At 48.8% G+C, this 23,612-nt stretch overlaps 1 protein-coding gene across 14 annotated transcripts in view; it reads right to left on the reverse strand.

Moving 5' to 3' along the window:
• ZNF618 (zinc finger protein 618) overlaps positions 1–23,612 on the reverse strand; it is a 169,623-nt gene that overhangs the window by 36,115 nt on the left and 109,896 nt on the right. For 6 of the 14 annotated variants that reach the window (XM_065853779.2, XM_071817461.1, XM_065853775.2 and 3 more), the window contains 5 exons: positions 14,772–14,855; positions 7,723–7,812; positions 6,357–6,392; positions 5,527–5,604; positions 4,436–4,525 (listed from right to left, as the gene is read on the reverse strand). In XM_065853779.2, coding sequence (XP_065709851.1) covers positions 4,436–4,525; positions 5,527–5,604; positions 6,357–6,392; positions 7,723–7,812; positions 14,772–14,855 — 378 coding nt within the window. The remainder of the gene's footprint in view (positions 1–4,435; positions 4,526–5,526; positions 5,605–6,356; positions 6,393–7,722; positions 7,813–14,771; positions 14,856–23,612) is intronic. The other 8 variants (XM_065853786.2, XM_065853787.2, XM_065853784.2 and 5 more) reach the window with 3 other exon arrangements.

Below are 23,612 nucleotides of genomic sequence, written 5' to 3' on the forward strand. Positions count from 1 at the left end.
AAGCTACGGCCAGATATTGTTAGTCTTAATTTCGTAAGGGTAATAATTCATCAAAATAATTACCTTAAGAGGCTGCTGTATTTTCTATCACTCTTAACAGCAAGATTAGATGTCTCTCTGCAATGTGTATGTGAGTATCTAATGAAGGCAATCGTACAGCATGCGTCACTCCGGCCAGACCAGAGGTCCCTGTGGTCCCTCCTGGTGTTCCTGCCTTTGGTGAGACCTTCACGCTCCGTCAATGGCAAGACAGTGGAGGAGCAAATCTGGCAGAGGTTTCAACGTGTCTGCTCAAAAGCTACACAAATCCACACACTACCACAATGCAGCACCAGCACAGACAGTGGATTATCAGTAACTTCACTTTTTCCAGGTAAAAATTCTGGCTAATAATTTGTGTATCACATTTCTTTCAGGAGGATCTTGTCAGGATGGGTAAGGAACATTGGGATGGTTCAGATGGAATTGTATCATCACCGCTGGAGAAAAACCTGTCTTCAATGAGTATGATTCCTTAACAATGGCCTGAAATTCAATATGCTGAGAGGAAACCTCTGCTATTGGACACAGATCTCTCCATGGGAAAAACCCCGTGCTCGATCTATCGAATTCTTAATGCGCTTCTTTATACATACAATTATTGCCAGTGGAGCCTGTTGCTAATGCACTACGGGACTGGAGAGCGGGAAAAAGATCTGAACTCGCTGAGATGGAGGAAGCAAGGACACACCGTCTGACTGGAACCTGGGTCTGCTTTTTCCTCAGGTTGGCAGGACCTGTGCGGAAACCAGATTAGGATCCCTTTCCCTAGGAGAAAAAGCCATGATGGCATCTGCCTTTAGAAACACTGCATTTAACCACTTTAGAGAAACAAATTGGACACGGTGTCCTTCATGATGAGGAAGCAGAGGGGCTTGATGAACATCCTTGAGCATCTTGGCTGTCAGGGTGGATGTAGGTCTGTCTGTTCTGCCAAGCAGGATGACGGGGCTGGCAGGGCAGGGCCCATCCCACAGCCCCCGAGAGAGCTGAGCAAGGCAAGACCAGAGATCACAGCCAGGTTCAGCCAAGAGTCCAGATCAGCAGACGTTCAAGGCGGTGAGAGGTCCAAGGTCAAACCAGAGAGTCAATCTGAGCTCAGTGACAGGATCAGGTCTGGTAAGGATAACCAGGGTCAGACACAAACCAGCAATTCTCAGAGAGGTCCACAGTGATGAGACAGGGTCGACAGCAAGCTGGGAAGTCAGGCTGTGTGTTGGGTACAGAGCAGTGGGATCCACGGCCAGGCATGGGCACGTCTACAAGTGAGCTGGAGACCAACATCCTGCAGGGTAGCTCAGGTCAGGACAGAAGATCCAGAGCTGAGCTGAAACAGGAAGCTGGAAGGTGCGTGTAGTCCGCACGTGAGGGTGGTCAGGGCCTATAGGTTAGGACCTATTAGTGCACTCAGGGTCCTGCCACCACTTTAGATTTTCATCTTGGAAGCAATGGACAGGGATAGCTGTGCAGCTTTAGTGCTCTCACCACTCCGTCCATGACCAGGGAGTCTGTGGCCTCATCTGCAGTTGCAGAAGGGGATGCAGTGAGTGCACACTGGAGCTGGGACCTACTCAGATAGAACCCACTCTCGGCGGCTTTATGAGCCAGCCCAGTTCCAAACACACCAGGTCTTCTCTGCACTGTAAACACATCACCTAAGAGCAATCGCAACAGCCCAGTCACCTGCGAGTGGGTTAAGTGAGTTCTACCTTACAGAGCAGACCAAGGAAGACAGAAAGAAACCTCTGAGCCCTCCCCCTCTCCACCCCCGTTCAGAGATGTTTCTAAAACTGGGACAATCAATGCGCCTACAATCCACTTTTTTTGGAAACAGCCTCTGACACCTTTCTTAGGAAGAGTGAATAGGCCGACAGGAACAGCAGAACAATATGTATTTTAAAGAGTAATGGCCCAGTTCTAAGCATATTAAAAAGTCCCTACTCCTCACTAAAGAAAGAACTTTCGAAGGAGACATTTGGCATTAACAATTCCAGGGAACCCCGCAGCAGAGCTCTTTTCCACACAGCAGCAACCCAGCAGCACTGACCACAAATTATCCTGCAAGGTCCTATTGTCTCTGTGGGATAACAAGTCCTTGTTTTAGCCCATTTTCAATCATTTTTTATCCATTATCACTGAAAACCAGAAAGACAGGCTCCGGAAGGGAAGCTTGCACTCAGAGAGACCCAGAAAGCTGAATGGAAATGCTGAAGTGTTTTCCTTACCCACCGCCACAATGACTGATTTTTCAGTATTTGCCTTATAACCACAAAACCAAGACCAGCAGAAAGACACAGTCGGGGCTTTACTTGACTGTTAGGGCTGGGAAAAGCCAGTTGTGCTTTTCCAAAGTTATGTGTTTGCAGCTGCCTCACGGGACCTTGGTTTGTAGGAAGAGTTAGAGCTGTAGAAAGGGGGGAGGATGTGCTGGCCAGGCTGTCCTGGGAGCTAATCTTGCCCTCTCCTGGATGTTCATCAGGTTTAGTGGTTTGTCACTCTAACTCATAAATCTTACAGATGGTTGGAGCTAGGAGAGGGAAAAAAAAAAGGTTAAATAAAAAAAAGGAAAAATAAAGGTTTACAGGGAGAGGGTTAAACCTTATGGAAATATTATCCTGATCTGAAGTGTCCGCATAGTTAAAGATATTTGCTGAAATGCCTGGGAATGTATCTGCACGTTGCAGTGACTGCTGGTCTGGTCCGCAGCAGGGGCAGCTGCTTCTGCTTTCACAAAGATTACTGCAGAAACCACGGCACAAGAACGGCTTCGAGCCCAGTGCTCAAAAGAGTGCGTCTCCTCCTCCAAAACTGGCTTCTGGTAGGCAAAACGGGGCATCAGGAGCCCGCAGCTGCCCCTGCACGGGGAGAAGGGCAGCACCTGCGGGGACTTTTGTACCCACAGCCAGACCTGCAGGGCCCACTGCAGGCAATGCCTCTCAGAGAACAGCCGTGGTTTGCTTTTATGCTGGAGAGTCTGGACTGGAACCAGCAGCTGCAGGCGGTTGGGAGGATGGGGAGATACCATAGTGATAGGGCCCCTTGGAATGGGACGTACTGGAGATTCGACGTGCAGTGTTTATAGCAAGCTGCTCCTTCGCTGTCCGTACAGGGGTGGAGCAGACACCAAAGCCTTGGTGTCTGCGGCCTCATCTGTTATTATTGATCTATAATGTATTAGGAGATTGACCTACCGCTGATCACCACCAACAGCTGAATTAAGAGGTGGAGTTTGGGGGTGCAGGGGTGTTTAGGAATAACTGTTATGTGTGTGATCATAAGCACTGGGTTATTCCCCGTGGGCAGGTGGGAGGTAAGACTAACTTTGTGGTGACGGTGGTAGAGGTATTTTATGCCTTACACCATGATCCTGGTCCATCAGAGAACCTGCATGGGAGTTGCCAACAGCCAAGCCTTGACCCACCTTAAAAGTGATAGTCTGGTGGACTATGTTTCCAATTTATTTCTATATATGCCTGAAATCAAAGCTGCTTTATGATAGTAACTTAAAAACCTAAGTGCAGCTGAACCCGGTGCGGAAGGAACGTTCGCTCCCTCTGCTGGCTGCGGATGAGCTGATAAACAAAGCCACTAAGCTAATGATAACGAGTCCAGCTGGTCCATCCTCATCAGCCGAAACAGACATGGGCAAAGAGCAGCCACGCTGGCTCACAGCACTGAAACTGCAATAAAGCACAGGGCAATGCTGCGAAAGAAGCAGTAAGTTCAGGTCTAAAGAACTTTTCTGCATACTTTGAAAGCATTCAAAACCAGCATGTAGCAAGAATTTCTCTGAATTAAGAATTTTGGACTGAATTATATTTAATTGCTCATTAAAACCTGCCCTTTGTCTGGGGAGTGCAGACCGTAGTGTCCCTCCAGAGTGTGGATCCCAGTGTCATGTAATATGCTCAGAACTGCCTGTTCCCACGCTCCCTGAAATAGTTTATTGCCTGTGATTTAGTAGCAAGCTGCCAAGGTAACTTACATGATTTTGAAAAGCAGTTTTAACCCACTGTCTTATTTCTCAGAAGCTCATAAGAAAGATGCTTCTTCCCTAGCATGGATGTTCCCTTATTATTTAGGGGAGTTCAAAAATTTTGTCCATCACTTCAGTTAAACAACAAAATAAAGTATCAAACCCCAAAGGGACATACGTAGAATTTTGAGGACCTTGGTAAAAGTTGAGCGGCATTACAGACCTAACAGTAAGTGTCCCTGTGAGAGGAGAGCCCAGCTCAGCTTTGCAGTGCCCTGGTCAGCACAAGATCCACGTCCTGCCAGCTGCCATCCCACAGGTCCCGTGGAAGGATCCACAAGGAAGATTTTCCCGCGACCCTCATGTTTAACCAGAGTAAATCACTGTCTGCAAGGACCGGATCTCCAGCAGGATACTCACTGATGGGTGCGTGCAGCGCCACGTGCTCTTGGTAGGGAGTGTAGTATTTGTACTGCTTGCCGCAGAATTCACAGGTGTAATTGCCAGTTTCTGTGAAGACGAAACAAAGGCAAAGATGAGAAGGGAGCAGCACCCTCTGACACCATCACTGGCTTCCTGCCTTTTCACATAGAAACTGGCCAGGTGACAAAAACTAGAGCCTGCTCCTCATGCACTTTAACCTCCCTGCACTGTAATTCACACATCCTTTTTCCCAACAAATCAAACAGCATCCAGAGGGACAGACCACGCAGGAAAAGTCCAGTAGAACTGAACAAGCTACAGGAGATTATCCCAAAACTACAGCACTTCAGTCTACAAAACAAAGGACAGAATCCATTTCTCAAGTCTATGTGACAGATGACACAGCTTTGTCTGCTGGTTACAGACAGTCTGTGATGTCGTGGACAACAGGAGACAAGTTGTCAAGTTAAAGTCTTAATTACAGAACTTTTATATTGGGATTGTAGATTTCTCTTGCAGGAGGAGGGACTTTTCTGCAACTGTGATAATTCCTGCTTTGGGGGTACTTGAAATAATGAAGTGGTGTAACCACATACAGACACCTCCTACTCCTGCCAGTGCTGGGAAGTACAGAACCGACAGCAAGGTGCAAGCCAAAGGAAAATCCAGGGTTAACCAATTGTTTCCAAAATGCAGAATTCAGAGAAACGTTTTGGCAAACTCTGGTCTTTGTTTCACTGTTTGATGAACCCACCACAAAGGCGGTGTGAATGCAACCGCCTGCCCTCTGTCAATACACCTGACAACCCTGCCTAATCACTACCAACTCGCTTTTCTCCTGACCCTCCTCCCCCTTCTCTTTGCAGAGCTCCTGAGCAGAAATCACCACAAAGCTGCATTTCTTGGGGCCAGGGCTGTTGGTGTTTGGTGTCCATCTGAACCTACAGACAGCTTTCAGCACCCGTAAGGTCCCAACACCTCTGTGCAACACAGTCCTTTCTGGTTTTCCTAGAGGTACCCCAGCTAACAACAGATTTCACACCCTCATGCATTTTCTGTCACATTTTAAGCTGTATAATGTCTCATACTTGGACCAATCTTCTGGAAGGGTTCCGGCTCCTCCTCCTTCACTTCATCTGCTGCTATGACAGCCTGGTCATAGGGGTCTGCAAGAGAACAGAACCAGCAAGAGGGATGACAACAGCCTCAGGTTTTCCTTCTACAGCTGCACGGGCACTGAATGCTCCTGCATCTGTAATGACATTTCCATCTGTAACAAGATTTCAAGACAGGAATTACAAACCAAATCACCCCTCTGTCTGACTTGTTCCTCCTCTTCCTCAGCTGCCCCAGGATTACCCCCACTTCCAGCCCAGTAACGTGTCTTGTAGGTATATAACGGTTAAAAAAATACAGAGAAAGACTGAACAAACACATTGCAAAGCTTGATCCACATTTTCTGATTATTTTCCAGTGCATCTCCTGTCTAATGATGTCACGCTGTCTGAAAGCGGGCACGGTAACACAGTCTGCAAGCAAGTCAGCTCACAAACACAGAGCAGTGACCTCCTCCCATCTGACGGCACAGCGAGCAACAAATCAGAACCCAACCCTTTTGAGAAAATCATTTAATTGATGCCTTGAGCAATTCACTACATCACCAAGGACATGAAACACCTGCTTCTTTGATTTTCAGAAGCCTGATCAATTGTGTGGACAACAAAAGCCTGGTATCTACTAGGGCTGGGCATCAATCTACTTGCTGTAGACACTGAGGGAGGGAGGATGCTCCCTGTCCCGCTGCCATCAGGGACAAAACTTGACTCTTACAAGTGTGGAATCAGACCTGCTGTGCCTGAGCTACCGAATGCTTGAAAAGATTGGTGAAATAAAGCACACACGAAGGATCTCAGCTTACCTGCCCGGTTTTCTGGGGCCCCTTCCACACTAAAAACTAACACAGAATAGAAGAAGGAGGGGAAGAAACAAAACACAAATTAAATCCTCTTCAACGGTCTCGTTTTCCTCCTGCATTTCACACACGGCTTCAGCTCATTTCAGCCCCACAGAACAGACCAGGCTTGGTGCCCCAGTCCCTCCTCTTCCCAGCAGCATCCTCACACAACTAATCCAGCGTGCCCAGCCCTAACGTACGCAGATCCTCAAGGCCTTTGTTCTGACACTGACACAGCCCCAGGTGAAGCTCAGACACAGCTGCCTTACATTTGTTCCTGCTAAAACACGACCAGCCCCTCGGAGGAACCCAGACTGAGTGTTCATGCAAGACCCAAGTGGAAGCCGTTTCCAAAGCCCTCTCGTAACCCTAGACAGAGCTCCCTGCACCACGGCTATGGGGACACATTTCTGATAGAAGCAGACAGGTCCATCTCACGGCGACTTTCAGTCCCTGTTATTGAATTCTGGCTCCCACGGGACTTGCCCTGCTGCAGGGGCCGTTCTCAGAGCACGTTCAGATGTCCGCACGTTTCAGCTGAAACCAGCAATTTTTCTAGACACCACATATTGTGAAAAACCACTTGCTATTTTGAGACAGTTCAGCTATTCAAAACCTTCTGCTTTCCAAGCAGCCTCTTTCTAAAACTCTGCCAGGGCTCCGTCCTTGGCCAAGTGAGGAGCAGTCCCAACAGATTTGGAGCACGCACAGCGAGAGGCTGGAGTATCTGTGAGGATTAATGGATCTGTGAGCTTTAGATGCCCAGTACGGAAGGGGCAAGCCAAAGCTTGTTGCTTCATCTCCCCCAGTGTAGAAAAAAGAAGGAGGTGTCTGCTTCTGCCCGAGTGTCACCAACCTTGGCCACATCTACATTCACAGAGGAACATTGGCCTGTGAGGTCCACTGACAACCGCATCGGTTCACTACCACAGTGATTAACAAGAACAAAACATCTCTCAACTCTGAAATGTGGTTTCTCACCAAGGAGCACATTGGCAACAAACCTGTAAAGTCAGAAACCAAAAGGCAAACAACTCTCACTCAGCGAGCAGCCAGACTGACAATTTACCTTCAGACACTCGGTTCCAGCACATCCATCCGAACCATGAACCTTAATACAGGAGTGCAAGGACCACAGGGCCCCACAGACGGTGTTATTTTGATGCACACAAAGACAATCAAGCGCAGCGAATCTCTTCCCGCAGAGCCTGTGCGCTGTGGCTCTGCTGCTGGAGCCCAGCGAGCCACGCTGTGCCATGTCCTGGGCGCCATGGGCCCCAACAACTTCTCATTCTAGCTTGGGTGTCTGAGAGTCAAAAACAGTACTCACCATCCACGGCATGCAGGTCTCTGTGTTCTTGGAAGCAGCTATAATATTTATATTTTTTCCCACAAATGTCACACGTGTACCTAAAATTGTCTGTAGGAAGAAGAGAACAGGCCACTTTAGAAACGTGGAGGTAAACGGCAAGCACTGCAGACAACACTGCTCAATCAGACACCCCACGCAGTTACAGCCACCCCACGTGCTCTGTCAGATCTCTACGGCATGCAGACAAATCTCTACGGCACAGCCTCCACCAGACCCCACAGCAATGAGGACACAGAGCAGCAGGCCCTGCTGAAATCTCCTTTGGAAGTACTGAGCAGGATGGGACAAACCAGCAGAACCAACCCCAGAGTCAAGGATGAGCTGTTAGAACTTAACACGCTGACTACACCCTGGGCTGGATGTGCCTACCCGCAGATACACACTCGGTTCTCACTGCGGCTGCTCAGTGAGCGCCAACCGCACCCCAGGCCCCGTATGGACATGTTCTAACAAAACCGAAGAGAATCAGCAATGCAAAGCATGCAGGACAGCAAGGTGTTCAGTGAACACAGGACTGACGGGGCCTGGTTTCATACAGAATCACAGAGTCATTTCAGTTGGAAGACACCCCCAGGATCATCGAGTCCAACCATAACCCAACTCCAGCACTAACCCATGTCCCTAAACTTCATCTAAACACCTTTTAAACCCCTCCAGGGATCGTGGCATTAACCCATATCCCTGAGAACCTCCTGTCCGTCTGTCCAACCCTCCAGGGATGGTGACTCCAGCACTGCCCTGGGCAGCCTGTTCCAATGCCCCACAGCCCTTTGGGGAAGAAATTGTTCCCACATCCAACCTCAACCTCCCCTGGCGCAACTTGAGGCCGTTTCCTCTGCTCCTGGCGCTTGTTCCTGGGGAGCAGAGCCCGACCCCCCCTGGCTCCAAGCTCCTTTCAGGCAGTTCAGAGATCAGAAGGGCTCCCCTCAGCTCCTGTTCTCCAGCTGAACCCCCCAGGTCCCTCAGCCGCTCCCATCACACTTGTGCTCCAGCCCCTCACCAGCTCCGTTCCCTTCTCCGAACTTGCTCCAGCACCTCAAGGCCTTTCTTGGCATGAGGAACCCAAAACTGCCCCCAGGAATCGAGGTTTGGCCTCCCCAGTGCCCGATACAAGGGAACAATCACTTCTCTAATCCTGCTGGCCACGCTATTCCTGATACAAGCCAGGACGCGTTGGTCTTTTTGGCTACCTGGGCACACGCTGGTTCATGTTCACTCACTGTCGATCAGCACTCCCAGATCCCTTTCTGCCAGGCACTTTCCAGCCGCTCTTCCCCAGCCTGCAGCGTTCAAGGGGTTGTTGTGACCCAGGTGCAGGACCCGGCACTTGGCCTCAGGCAATTGGCCTCAGCCCAGCGATCCAGCTGGTCCAGACCCCTCTGTATGGCCTTCCCACCCTCCAGCAGATCAACACTTCCAACCAACCTGGTGTCATCTGCAAACTTACTGAGGGGTGCACTCGATCCCCTCATCCAGACCATTGATAAGGATATTAAACAGAACTGGCCCCAATACTGAGCCCTGGGGACACCACTCGTGACCGGTCACCAACTGGATTTGGCTCCGTTCACCACAACTCTTTGGGCCTGGCCATCCCGCCAGTTCTTTACCCATCGCAGATACACCATCCAGGCCATGAGCTGCAGCTTCTCCAGGAGATGCTGTGGGACACGGTGTCAAAGACCTTACTGAAGTCTAAGTACAAAATATCCATGTTTGTACCCTCGACCCCCTTCCTTCATCCCAGAACCAGCCGACCCCATCACCACAGCTGCGTGGGGAAGACAGAAGCAACACAGCTCAAGACACTAATGAATTCATTTAGGTCTGACCAGCGACAGTGAATATCTGTGGTCACATCAGGGTAGGAGGAAAATTTCACTTGTTAACTTGATGGGGTCTTTTCACCCTCTGATGTCTGCCATCCGCCTCGGGGTACAGACTGACACCCAGCATCCATCACCCCGCTGCAATCGGCAGCGTTGTACTTGTCAGCCGAGGACACAGAGTCACAGAATGTCCTGAGCTGGAAGGGACCCACAACGATCATTGAGTCCAACTCCTGTCCCTGCACAGGACACCCCACAGCTCACACCATGTCGCTGATGGGTTGTGTGCGACCAGCCCACTGCCAAGTGAAACACATCAGTTTGTGTAGCCACAAAGGATCTAGAAACTGATGTGTTTTACCCACCACCGGAGCACACAGGAGTGTACGCAGCAGCTACGGTGGCTCCACAGCCAGGCTGCTGCTCACAACATCCCTGGAGGTAGCTCAGTGTTTGTATTCATGTATCCATTTGATTAGTAAACGTAAACCCTTATTTATATATAAAGACCTATATATTTATATAAATATATATATATATCTTTTATAGGTACATTTATATATAAAGACTTTCTCGCTCTCTACAACTACCTGAAAGGAGGTTGGAGCTTGGAGGGTGTTGGTCTCTTCTCCTGCATAACAAGTGACAGGACGAGAGGAAACGGCCTCAGGTTGCGCCAGGGGAGGTTGAGGTTGGATGTGGGGAACAATTTCTTCCCCAAAGGGCTGTGGGGCATTGGAACAGGCTGCCCAGGGCAGTGCTGGAGTCACCATCCCTGGAGGGCTGGACAGACGGACATGAGGTTCTCAGGACATGGGGTAGTGCCAGGGGTGGGTTATGGTTGGACTGGATGATCCTGAGGGTCTCTTGCAACCAAAACAATTCTACGATTCTATGCTTCTTACTGCTTCCACACCATGTTCAAACACACTAGAGTATGCACATTAAGTAAGCTTTTATTTTACTTCTCAACTATTTTGTTTTTAAAATAAATAAACCTTTTAAGCTAGCATACATTGGTACAACCTAACTGTTCACTTGGGCTCGCTGCTGCCGTCCACCAGCACATGGGGTTTCAACACTGAATGAAGAATCACTTTCCGCCCTCTATTCTGAATGAAAGTAGAAGCTACGCTGATCCAGAAGTGAAAAACGCCAAATATCAAAGGTGTTAAACCGCTGAGCACGGGAACTTGACCCCTGCTACCAAAATATATTTGTATCTTAATCAGAGCCCAGCAATGCTAAGCTAGAGCTAAAGGATTTTTAATAGTCTAGGATGAACAAGCGAGACAGACCCTGGGCATCTATACAGAGATGAGCAGGGTTGGCTGCTTCAGACAGGGCACTGCTTAAGGGAGAGCGGGAGGAGAAGGAAAACACGTCCGGGAGAAAATTCAAGTGATAAAAGCACTGGTGGGTCACATTTAACTACATCCATCATATAATGTTCAGAAGTCTCCTTCTGCGGTCGTACAACAGCGCTGAGGGTCTCAATCTGCCATGGACCTTTTGTGACAACAAAGACAATGTAATGATGGTCGGGGAATACCTGTATGTTTCTTGCAAATAAAATCCAGTCAATTATTAGCAGAGAAAACCCATAACGTGTCACCAGTTATCAGTCCCACATTGTTGGGCCTACAAGACAAGAAACCAACCACCTTTTTGAAGTGTAATGAGCCATGTGGGAGATGAACCAAAGACTAATTCTTCAAAGGAACACCAAGCACCAAGCACTTTCAAGACCTCCAGTTGGAGGAAGAAAACTATTATGGCCTTAGTTTGGAAGAAAAGTGTTCAATAAATAAAGTTGTTAGAGCAGAATAAAACTAAATGCTAGAGGCAGAGGATTGCACAGACTCAAACATGGTTCTCTGTCTGTAACTTAGGAAAGATTGGGGGGATTTTGCTGTCACCAGCAGAGACTTGAGTAGCACATGTTGGGTATGGCCACTGCCTTCCCCGGGCAGCATGGGGAAATGAAAACACGATAAGAAGTGTAACAGCACACCCCAAGAGAAGAGGGGTTTGCTTGTTTTGTTAGGGGATTGCTTTCCTTAAGGAAGAACGACCTCCAGAGATGAGAACGAATCAAGTGTTACGAGAAGCGAGAATGTGTCCCAGCTGGTGTTGGCGTCAATCTCTTCCTCGACTCTTTAAAGCAGATAACGCCCAGCAAATGGTGCCAGGTCTGAGAGACGAGGAGCTTTACAGCGAATTCACAAAATATCAGGAGGCTGCCGATGTGCAGCGAAGCTTTACCCTTTCTGAACAACCGCTGCTCTTCCAGGGCTGTACCCAAGTGCCAGACGTCTTCCTTCTCACCCTATAAAGCTTCTTTGCCAACAGCCGCCCAATATTTCCAGTGCTGTTCCCAGCATGCACAGCTTTCTTAGCAAGAAAGCTGCTCTCCAGCTAGGGCACTATACCCAGTGTATGTATAATAACAACACAGCTTTCACTGGGAAGGGCTACAGGGACCTCCCAGTGCCCAGGGGTACCCGGCATCCCCCTGCTCCCCATCCCCAAAACTCTGCAGAGATGGTACCAGACGCAGCCAAACCAGGGCTGCTTCAGCAAATCTGCTCTCTCCATCAGCAGGCTGGCATCAGTGCAGTGCAGCTCCACAGAAAGCAAAAACACACCAACACTGCACTATTAGGACTTCAGGAAAAACACAGGGAAAGATGCTAATTAGCCCACTAACTAGCACAGGGGTTCAGTGCTGTCTCTTACCAGTATTCAGGCAACAGTCCTGCAGAACACATCCTCGCTGCAAGCTGAGTAATCACCATGATACACTGCTGTGAATTCAGAGTTTCAAAATGCTGAAGAGACAGCTGGTTCAAAACCAAACTCCAGCAAATAGCATTTTTTCTTCATGCTCATGAGTCTTTCCAAGGGGAGGGAGCTGAGGCTCTGGAGCTGGAGAAGAGGAGACTGAGGGGAGACTCATTCATGGGGATCAATATGGAAAGGGGCAGTGTCAGGAGGATGGAGCCAGGCTCTTCTGGGTGACAACCAGTGACAGGACAAGGGGCAATGGGTGCAAACTGGAACACAGGAGGTTCCACTGAAATCTGAGAAGCAACTTCTTCCTGGTGAGGGTGTCAGAGCCTGGCCCAGGCTGCCCAGGGAGGTTGTGGAGTCTCCTTCTCTGCAGACATTCAAACCCGCCTGGACCCCTTCCTGTGGAACCTCAGCTGGGTGTTCCTGCTCCATGGGGGGATTGCACCGGATGAGCTTTCCAGGTCCCTTCAACCCCTGACATTCTGGGATTCTGTGATTCTGGGAGCTGAGACTCCAGGAAGAGGTCTAAGGAGCAACGGACTTACAGTCAGCCCACGTTTCATCTTGTGAATCAAGGCAGAGCATCACATCTTACTAGAAGAAAAAGGAAGGAACAGCCTGCACACAAGGCAGTTCCTCAGATAGAAAGGATGGACATACTGAGATGGCAAACAGGCAGGTTTTTCAAGCATCCCAAGAAATAACTCCATGGGACACGAAAGCATTTTTGACCACTCTGCTTGCACGTGCACATCCAGCAAATGATGGGGACCGTGTCCAGGGCTGCTGCAGCTCCTGTCCTGCGGTCCCTGCTCAGCAACGACTGGCAGCTGCTGAAACACCCTGCCCGAGGGATGACCAGCCTGCACACCTTCCTTCCCAGAAATTAAGTATCTCAATCTTTTTGTTGTTGTTTTGCTTCAAATATTCAGCAGAGAAGAAAGCACATCTTTCATTTTAGCAGGAAAGGAGGAGGGCAGAGAACACACGCCCAACAGCATCAGGCAGAAGACGCAGCTTCTTTCCTCAGGGCACTTGGCCCAGGTCCTCCGTGGATTTTGCTTTAGAAACCCAGGAAGGGAACTATAGAAGTTGAAAATGTGTTGAAATGTCAGGATTTCCGTACCACAAGCTAAAAATACAGATCACTTAACCCACTCTTGGAAGTGCAGGAATCCGAGACCACAAAAACTACGTCCGAACCAGTTCTCAGTGGGCTCAAAGAGCTCTGCGCAGCATCACAGAAACCCAAACTGGCAACAGTTACGTCCACCACCCAGATGACATCCCTGCCATGCTGACAGAAGGGTACGAAGTGACGGGGTCTCTACACAGTGGGCTGTGGGAGCTCCTTAAGGGCCTCTCCAAGGTGAAGAACACTCTTCCCCTGACCCAGAACTCATACTGACCTTTCAAATGGAAGAAGCCACAAAAGCCGCTTGATAGAGGAGCTCTCGCAGCAAGTCAGCACTTTGGATATACTCTTGAATACTAGGTGATCCTATTCTTGGAGAGCACGGCAGAAATAGCTGTCTGGCAGGGACAGCCTCCAAACGCGGAAGGGCAAAACTGCTCAATGTAAATAGATTCCAACAGCCCGATGATTTATTCCTTAAATACAGCAGTGTTCCAGCAAAATCAGAAAGATAAGAGGGCAGTCTGCACAGCACTACTGGTCCTGCTCCATGGTCAGTGTGGTACCTTTATACCAGAAGGTTTGAGAATGGTAAAGCAAGAACCAAACGCCAGGAATTCCACATTCCTGGCTCACCTTGGGAAACACCACTTCCCAATCAGTTCATAAAGCCCAGCAGCATCTCTGAAAGCAGAAGACAGCCGGACTTCTTAAAGGTAAGTCCGCTGTAATACATCTATCTGCCATCTCTCTGTTCCAGGCTGTGATGTTCCTCCCCGCAACCAGGCTTTCAGAGCGAGGCTTATGTGACAATGAGGTATCAGCATCGTCCCTCCAGCCACGGCGAGGGGATTGCAGGACAGTTCATGAGATGCTCGGATGCTTTCACATTCCTTAAGTGTTTCCTGGAAATCTGCTGGGGGATGCTGGAGTTCTTACCAGTCCTGCTGGTGATAACACAGAGCAGTGGAGCTGGTGAATGGCATCACCTTCCCTGGGATGTCGGCCTCACTGAAAGGAACCATGAGCAACTCCAACATCCCAGGAAAAGCCGAAGCCAACACGACTAAACCACCCGATACAAAGAAAAAGGAAAGGCTGGCATTTTCTGAGATATGTGTCACTGGGAAACACCCTTCTGAGCCGTGTTCAGCGCACAGGCTACCGGAGCAGCCTCCCCAGGAAAAGCAAAGTGCGGCTCTTGCTTCCTTACAACAGAACAGAGAAAAAACAAAACCTGGGACCCTCACTTGCTTCTGTGGCTTCCACCCGGGGCAGCACAAAGACAGCTCTGGAGAGAGGCTTCTTCTCCCTTTCAGCAGCCAGAGGGGCACCTGGAGGGAAAGGAACACACGGATGGTTTCCTAAGCTAGCGGGATATTCCCCACGCAGGTTCACGGACAATTCCTTTGAGCTGACCCTTTGGCATCTGCAGTGGTTTCCTCCTCCCTGCTGGGCTGGCAGAGGGAGGATGGGAGGTTGCAGACAGAGTTCACTGCCTGTACAACTCCAGCCACTCCGCGTTCAAACTGTGTTCTCGCAGCAGTTACGGGCTTTACAACCACGCTTTACAGCCAAGTAGAGAGTTGCCAGTAAAATCAGTTTCAATCTACATCAGGTGTCTAATGGTAAAATTCCTTGAAAAGGGAGCAGGACTGAGCCCAAAGTCAGCAGCAGCTCCTTAAGAGGATTAAAGTATCCAGAGTTACATTAGTAAGGATTAAATAATAATAAAATCCAGAAATTTGGAAAGGACAGAAACCCTCACACACAAAGGCACAAGCCAGCTCCTAAGTGGGGGTTAGGAAGAAACTGTCCCTGTGGGCAAAACTATTCCAGGATCATTCATTTCACAATCATTTGCTTCCTTCCCACAAACCTCTGGCCTTTATCAGGAACACTGGAGACATTTAGGCACAGGCTGGCTTCACCTAGCACGGTGCTTCCCATGCTGGGCAAAGGAGGCTCCAAGCCAAGCAAAGGCAACCCCAAAGCCTCGCACAGAGGGGCCAAATCCCTTGAAATGACCAAAAAGTACTGCAAGACCTTAGTTCGCCTTCAAGCTGGTAAGATGCTAAACGACAAGTGAAAAGCACAGGGCCACAGGTTTGTGTCCCATCTCCCCCTGAAGCATCTCAGAGCTCAGAACCCAGCTCCTAAGAAGAGCTGGATGCATCCAGTAGCCACAGACCTGACTCCTTACAGCATTATTTAAGCTGCGTTCAAGCAGGCAACCAGTGAATTCTAGGAATTCTGTGACACTTGATCCAAACCACGTCTCAGCTGAATGGATCAGCACGATGGGCATATTTAGGGCAAGTGTAGAGTCTGACATGTGGGCAGGAACAACCCCAGGTTCCAGTATAAGTTGGGGAATGACCTATTAGAGAGCAGTGTAGGGGAAAGGGACCTGGGGGTCCTGGGGACAGCAGCGTGACCATGAACCAGCACTGGGCCCTTGTGGCCAGGAAGGCCAATGGTACCTGGGGTGGGTTAGAAGGGGGTGGTCAGTAGGTCAGAGAGGTTCTCCTGCCCCTCTGCTCTGCCCTGGGGAGACCACACCTGGAATATTGTGTCCAGTTGTGGCCCCTCAGTTCCAGAAGGACAGGGAACTGCTGGAGAGAGTCCAGCGCAGCCACCAAGATGCTGAAGGGAGTGGAGCATCTCCCGTGTGAGGAAAGGCTGAGGGAGCTGGGGCTCTGGAGCTGGAGAAGAGGAGACTGAGGGGGGACTCATTCCTGGGGATCAATATGGAAAGGGGCAGTGTCAGGAGGATGGAGCCAGGCTCTTCTGGGTGACAACCAGTGACAGGACAAGGGGCAATGGGTGCAAACTGGAACACAGGAGGTTCCACCATAAGATGAGAAGCAACTTCTTCCTGGTGAGGGTGGCAGAGCCTGGCCCAGGCTGCCCAGGGAGGCTGTGGAGTCTCCTTCTCTGCAGACATTCAAACCCGCCTGGACACCTTCCTGTGGAACCTCAGCTGGGTGTTCCTGCTCCATGGGGGGATTGCACTGGATGAGCTTTCCAGGGCCCTTCCAACCCCTGACACTCTGGGATTCTGTGAGGAGATTGAAGCGCAGACCATCCAGGGTTGGATGGAATCCCTGCAGTCTGGAAACTTGATGCCAGACTGGCAGGAACTTCCATACCAGGGGAGTATCCTGAATTAATTTCTGAGGACAGCTCACTTCTTCCTAATACTCTGATGGTCACATACTGTACTTCAGGTGAAAAGTGTTTCGGGTCCTACTCACTGGATGCTGGCACAGAAAACACTTCCAGGTGTTCTCAGAATGTTACAAATCAATTAATTTCCTTCTCCCATAGTTAGAACTACGCTAAAGTTGAATCCAAACAGACAGCAAATATCAGCAATTTAAAGTGAACATTTTTTGATGTTGCATGAGAATCCCAAAAATCAGCACAATGAAGCAGGACACTCACACTCCACGACAAGATCAGACAGATCAGGCAAAATAATAAAAGCCAGCAGGTCTAGTTTCCTATTTCTTTATTCTGGTGTCATTTCAAGTGTTGGATTCTTCTTTATTCAAATTCTAACGAAGTGTAAGATAAAAAAAAGGTGAAAAGAGTGTGTTAGGGTGCTACTACCAGCAATTCGACAACGAAAATCCTTAACCTTGCATAATTAAAAAACCAATGGTTTACTGGTATATACTTCACTTGTTGATGCAGGAGATGCATGTTCTAAATTGTTTTATATCTATAAGGATGCTGAATCTCTGTCACCAGTAAAAAAGTAAATTCAGCCCTTGTGGAGTTACATACAACACACAAGGTTCATTTTAACTTCCTTTTGGAATCAAAATGGTTTGGCTGGGAATACACACAACTTATCGCAACCGTTCGGATTAAATGATGTAGCGCTGAGAGTTTCCTAAAGGAAAAGCAAATCTCATCCTGACTCTTTTCCTACTCATTTGTCCCTGACTAGAAATTCTGTCCCATTTCCAGATGGGAATTCGCAGGACCATCACTCCCAAAATGGAAATAGAAGAGCGATAGTTACATGACTGAGTGGCACTGAAGGAGAGATCCCGGAGCCATAAACCTTCGTCAAGAACAAACTAAAATGAAAGTAAATTTGGAAGGATGCAGAGCCTTCCCCTCCACAATCAGCCAAGATAATCAAGACCTCTAACCCTTTTGCTTCGGTTGAAAGGAAGAAATCTTAAGGAGGAAACCCCTGCATTGCTCTCCTTTCCTGGTTATAAAGATTCTTAGAAGTGAAAAAGCCGAGAAGAGTGGTGAGGCCAGCTGGATTATTCAATGGACGCATCTTTTCGATCGTTTTCTTGGCTTACAAATGATTGGAATAGAGCTTTCAATGGTTTTTTGTGTGCTATTCAGGTTTATTGTTGAAATGCCACCACACAGCTCGGCAGACACAGGTTCAGGTTGGAAGAGGAATTTGGAAAAATTAATGTTGTTTGAACACCTCTTCTCTTGCTAAATTCCACCCGTGCTGAAGACAGGAGGTGTACCGCATCTCCACGAGCAGCTGTCTTAAACAAAGCTCTCCCAGCATCTTCACCACAAACTGACGGATGATTGGAACAGTTTAGTATTACTACAGTTCTTACCCTTTTTTATTAGAGTAAATATATTTCTCCATCACCTTGGCTGTCTAGGAACTCTGCAAGAGATCTGTTGCCAAGTATTAACATCCAGCTTTTTATGAACACGGTCTACCTGGGGAGTGTCTGGGAAAGGGGCAGAAATTTACCTATTATGGGTATACTAGGAATTTTCTATATAAGATCACAGAATCATAGAATGGTCATGGCCCTGAACCCTTCCAGGGATGAGGCATTCACAACTTCTGTGGGCAACCTGTCCCAGTGCCTCGTCACCCTCAGGGACAACAATTTCTTCCCTATATCTAAACTAAATCTCCTCTCTTCCAGTTTAAACCATCACCCCTTGTTCTATCGCAACAGGCCCTGCTCAAAAGTCTGTCCCCATCTTTCTTATGGGCCCCTTTTAACAACAGAAAGGCTGCACTAAGGTCTCCCCAGAGCTTCTCTTCTCCAGCTGAACACCCCAACTCTCTCACCTGTCCCCAGCAGAGCTGTTCCAGCCTCGGGTCATTCCTGGGGCTCCTCTGGCCCCTCTCCAGCAGGTCCATGTGTGTCCTGTGCTGAGGACCCAGAGCTGGACCAGCACTGCAGGGGGGTCTCACCAGAGCGGGCAGAGGGGTCAATTCCCTCCAAACCTGCTGCCCATGGGGCTGGTGACACAGCCCAGGACACGGGTGGTCTCTGGGCTGCAGGCACACATTGTTGGCTCATGTTGAATCTCTCAGCAACCAACACACTCAAGCCCTTCTCCTCAGGGCTGCTCTCAACCCATTCTCTGCCCAGCCTGTGTTTGTTCCTGGGGTTGCCCCGATCCATGTGCAGGACCTTGCACTTGGCCTTGTTGAACTCCACGGAGTTCGCACCGGCCCACGCCTCAACCCTGTCGTGGTCCCTCTGGATGGACCCTTCCCTCCAGTGTGTCGACCACAGCACACGGCTTGGTGACGACGCAAACTCACTATGGGTGCACTCAGTTCCGCTGTACGTGTTGCCAACAAAGATGTTAAACAGCACTGGTCCCAATACCAACCCCTGAGGAACGCCACTCATCACTGGTCTCCACTTGGACACCGAGACATCGACCGCAACTCTCTGAGTGTGACCATCCAGCCAATTCCTCATCCACCCGTCCAACCTGTGTCTCTCCAATTTAGAGACAACGTGAAGATCACAGATTTATAGAAAGATTCCTTTTCTAAAACATTACATTAAAACTACAGACAGAGCAACCTCTCCAGAGCTGTGGGACCGCAGGACTTGCACGAACGTCAAATCCTCCAGTGTGAGGGCCCGTGTGCCATGGGCCTGAGTACACCCTGTGCGGTCACAGGGCAAGACACCCAACACGACACCCGAACTGAGAACAGCCGAAAAGAACCCTCAGTGTAACCGGTATGTCAGAAGAGCAACTTCAAATTTACTCTGTTAAAACCAGTCCAGGAATGGTTACCTGTTTCACCCAGCCTCAAAAAAGACATTGGTGCTGTGACATGGAGGCGCTGGGTCAAAACTGGAACAAGGGATAAAAGAAAGGTAAAGGGAAATGGATGTCCCGTGTTACAGAAAACCTGAGAAACTGCAGTGAGGAACTCTCTCCCATCCCAGTCCTGCAATGTGCTCAGAGACGGAGAACGTACGAGCAAGATGGGAGTAACCTGTGCTACCTGTGCCAAAACGTCTTGTTGCAGGGGAGAACAAATAACCCCAGCCCAGAGTCGCACAGAAACACACTTCTGTGAAAGGGAACAGCTGAAGCACTGAAGGAAAAGATCCCAGGCCTTAAGGTCAATATTTTGTAGCTCCCAGAACTAAGTTCCACGTTATTTTCTTAATGTCCTCCTGCACCGAAACTCATCATTCCTGGTCTCAGCTCAGTGGTCATTTGAAGATGAACATATTCATCTGCTTGTTAGGCAAATGGGAATCTAAAGGGACTTTACCCGCTTAAAACGCGGACACATTAGACAAAATCCCTTTTTAGAGCTCTCCCCAAGAAGTGGGAGAATTATTAACTAAGAACATTGCAGAAATGAATCACAGAGTTGTAAATGACTAACCGTTCATTCGGCGTGTGTACGGGAGTGTGCGCACACACACACATCGTTTGCGTTAGGCTTTTAATTGGGCAAGACAATAGTTTTACCAAGCACAACCGTAGAATTTCCCATTTTTTGCTCTGTTACTCTCCCCAAAATGAAAGGAAATCAAAAGCTAAAATTGACTTCAAGGAAACATTAAGGTTGCAAATTCGAATATCAACAATTAATCAACAAATGGAGATGCTAAAGGTTCTTCCTTAACCTTAAATTAACACCAGCAAACCAACTCACATATCTTTCCATTAGAACACCAAAATCACGACATCTGCATAAGGTCTGGGCAATAAAACCTTAATTTTGAATATATTAATTTCATGGTTTCAATTCACAACACTCCAGCCCACAGCTTTGCTTCTAACCTTGCACAGCTTTTCCAGCTAAATTCCCTCTTAGGCTGAACTTTCTCAAGCTTAGTCTGAACCCAATGGGAAATATGTTTTTAAAATTTGAAGCCAATCATTTTTTTTTAATGTATGGGGTTGTGAAATATTTACTGTGTCTTCCATTTGGAAAAAAAATGCAATTTTCCTTTTTTCCTCCTTGTAACTAAACGGTGTCCCAGGGTGGGGACACGCACTCCCCGTGGATGCCGTCCTGTGCACTGCCGATGGGTTTGAATGCATTTGGCCAAGAAACTGCAAAGAAAAACATTCAGTTTACAGCCCACAGCATCCTCAGCCCCAGCTGACAGTCAGTGTGTGTCCCTGCACCAAACAGCGCATCTTAGTCCAGCATCAATCTAGCACACGATAAGCAAGTAAGACACTACTGTGAATGGGGAGGGAGGAAATGCAGCTCACAGATGACAGCACAGTTAATATTTAATTTTCAAAAATCAGACCCATCGTGAGTCTGATCAGAATTCCAGCTAGCTATGAGGAGCTGGGATATGATCGGAATTCAAACAGGTCTTGCGTTGAGGCATAAACGCTTCACTACACTGAGGCACTTGATAAGAGAGACTGAAGATCTCGCAAAGAGAAACGACCCTCAGGATCATCAAGTCCAACCATAACCTAACTCTAGCACTAACCCATGTCGCTAAGAACCTGGTCTAAATGCCTTTTAAACCCCTCCAGGGATGGTGACTCCACCGCTGCCCTGGGCAGCCTGTTCCAGTGCCTGTCATGGCAAAGCTCAAGCTTGGAGTCAGGCTTTGAGCCAGGGATGGCGATGGCATTGAGCCCGTAACACAAAGACTGAGAGATACTGGGTTGTCCTGCTGGTTTCATCATGTACAGAGCTGGGACTGGAGTTTCCCCTCTGAGGGTCATGTCAGTACCACTTTTACCATAAGGATGGGATGCTAACAGTCGAACGGAGCAACCCTCACACTCATGGGCCCTACCTGCTCTTAAACTACAACTTGCTTGCCACGATCCTCAAAAAAGGCAAAAAAAAAGACCAAACCACACTGTCAGCAGCTCCCCTGAACTCAGCCAGCCTGGTTGACACACTGGAGATGAACTCAAGGCTCCCAAAATCACCTCTTCATGATTCTTCCCCCTTTTAACAGTATTATATTTAAAGATTCCAGGAATGGTAAGACTCTTCCCCACAATACTAATCAGTACTGTTTGTCAGGCTCAGGACTTCTGCCCTGAGGAGCTCACCAGACATACGTGAAATTAATACACCAGCTATATACTTTAAGAAACCTCCTTGCGTCTCTTCCATCGCCACTCGCCCGCAGGTGGCCACTGCCAAGTGACCTGCTCTCTGTCCTGCAGAACGGCAAACTCCTCGGTAAAGTCACCCGAGGGCCAGCCAGGAAAAGGTTCAGAAGTACTAGGGACTGGGAGCGTGATTTGGTGTATGTGCTAACATCTGCTATTTCAAAAACAGGTATTAAAAGACCACTGGGAAGTCATAATTAGGCTCGTGCCACACTGAGAGTTGCCAGAGCAACGTTAATTCTGTCCTAGGCTGGTTCAAAAAGGTAGGGACACAATCAGAAAAGCAATAGTGACATGCGAGTGCTTACGCACGCCCAGATGAATTAAAGCTTCATGGGCTACCATAAAACTCACAGTTTAACTTTGAGCTCTGCAAGCCAATTATGGTTATTTTGGAGATGCTCTCATACACAAGTTCCTCTTTCCTACAGAAAATAATAATACCAAAATCCAACAGCCTGAATATTACAATCCATAACCTGTAGCAGAGAGACAGATCTGGAACCAGCAAAAGCTGCCACGCTCTGGAGACCACGGCTGTGCTGGTGGAACTTCATCCTCCCGCTCTACCTGCTGGGGACGAGCCCAGAAACAACCTGCCAGCCCAGAAACAACCTGCCAGCCCAGAAACAACCTGTCAGCCCAGAAACAACCTGTCAGCTGGGAGACCACCCGGGGGTTCCTTCCTAACCCAACAGCAGCTCCCAGGTCCAGGCACCACCATGGGCAGAGCTGCTGACCCAGCGCTGGTGCCAGCCAAGCTCTGAAAACTATTGTCCCCAAACTGTGACATGTGCACTGAGACCAAGCTGCTTCATGAAGCTGGAGCATAGAGGGGGTTGGTCTCTTCTCCCAAGCAGCAAGTGATAGGAGCAGAGGAAACGGCCTCAAGTTGCGCCAGGGGAGGTTGAGGTTGGATCTGGGAACAACTTCTTCCCCAAAGGGCTGTGGGGCATTGGAACAGGCTGCCCAGGGCAGTGCGGGAGTCACCATCCCTGGAGGGTTGGACAGACGGACATGAGGTTCTCAGGACATGGGGCAGTGCCAGGGGTGGGTTATGGTTGGACTCGATGATCTTGAGGGTCTCTTCCAACCAAAATGATCCTGTGATTCTATGACCCAGCAGAATGCAAAGACCTGTTCAGATCTGAGGTGATGCTTCCCAAAGCCATGTCCCTGGCACGCTCTCCCCGCCAGGCCCGGCCCTGTGGACCCCTGCTTGCCCATGGTTGTATTTCGCTGTCAGGCTGCCAAGAATTTCCTGTGGTATGCGAGCCGCAGGAGGGAGATTGTTTTTACAAAGGTTGTAACTCTCCTAAACATGACTGGAATTTCCATGGAGAATGACAGCCCAGATCTAGCCCAAACACTTTCTTCCCGAGGACTTCCAAAAGTCTGGAGCAAAGCACAGAGGTGTACAAGCATCTCAGAAGAGCCTGACAGACTCAGCGACCCACGTGTCGAACTGGCCACCCTTGCCTAGGGAAAAATATCAAATAGAAAGTTTCTTTCAAATGTTTCTCCTCCCTTTCTCCTCCCTGCCAGTCAAAGCTGGGAGCAGTTAGACAAGTCTCTTTATTAACACATTAGCACTGTGGGTTGCATTGTTTTCATCTCTCTACATGTGGGAATTCTGGTCTTGGACCCTAAGCCAAGGCTAGAAAAGTCACTCCCAAAGCCATGCAAATATGTCCCCATGAGCACATCCTCTG

This window comes from Patagioenas fasciata, chromosome 20 (assembly GCF_037038585.1).
Source record: "Patagioenas fasciata isolate bPatFas1 chromosome 20, bPatFas1.hap1, whole genome shotgun sequence".
NCBI lineage: Eukaryota > Metazoa > Chordata > Aves > Columbiformes > Columbidae > Patagioenas > Patagioenas fasciata.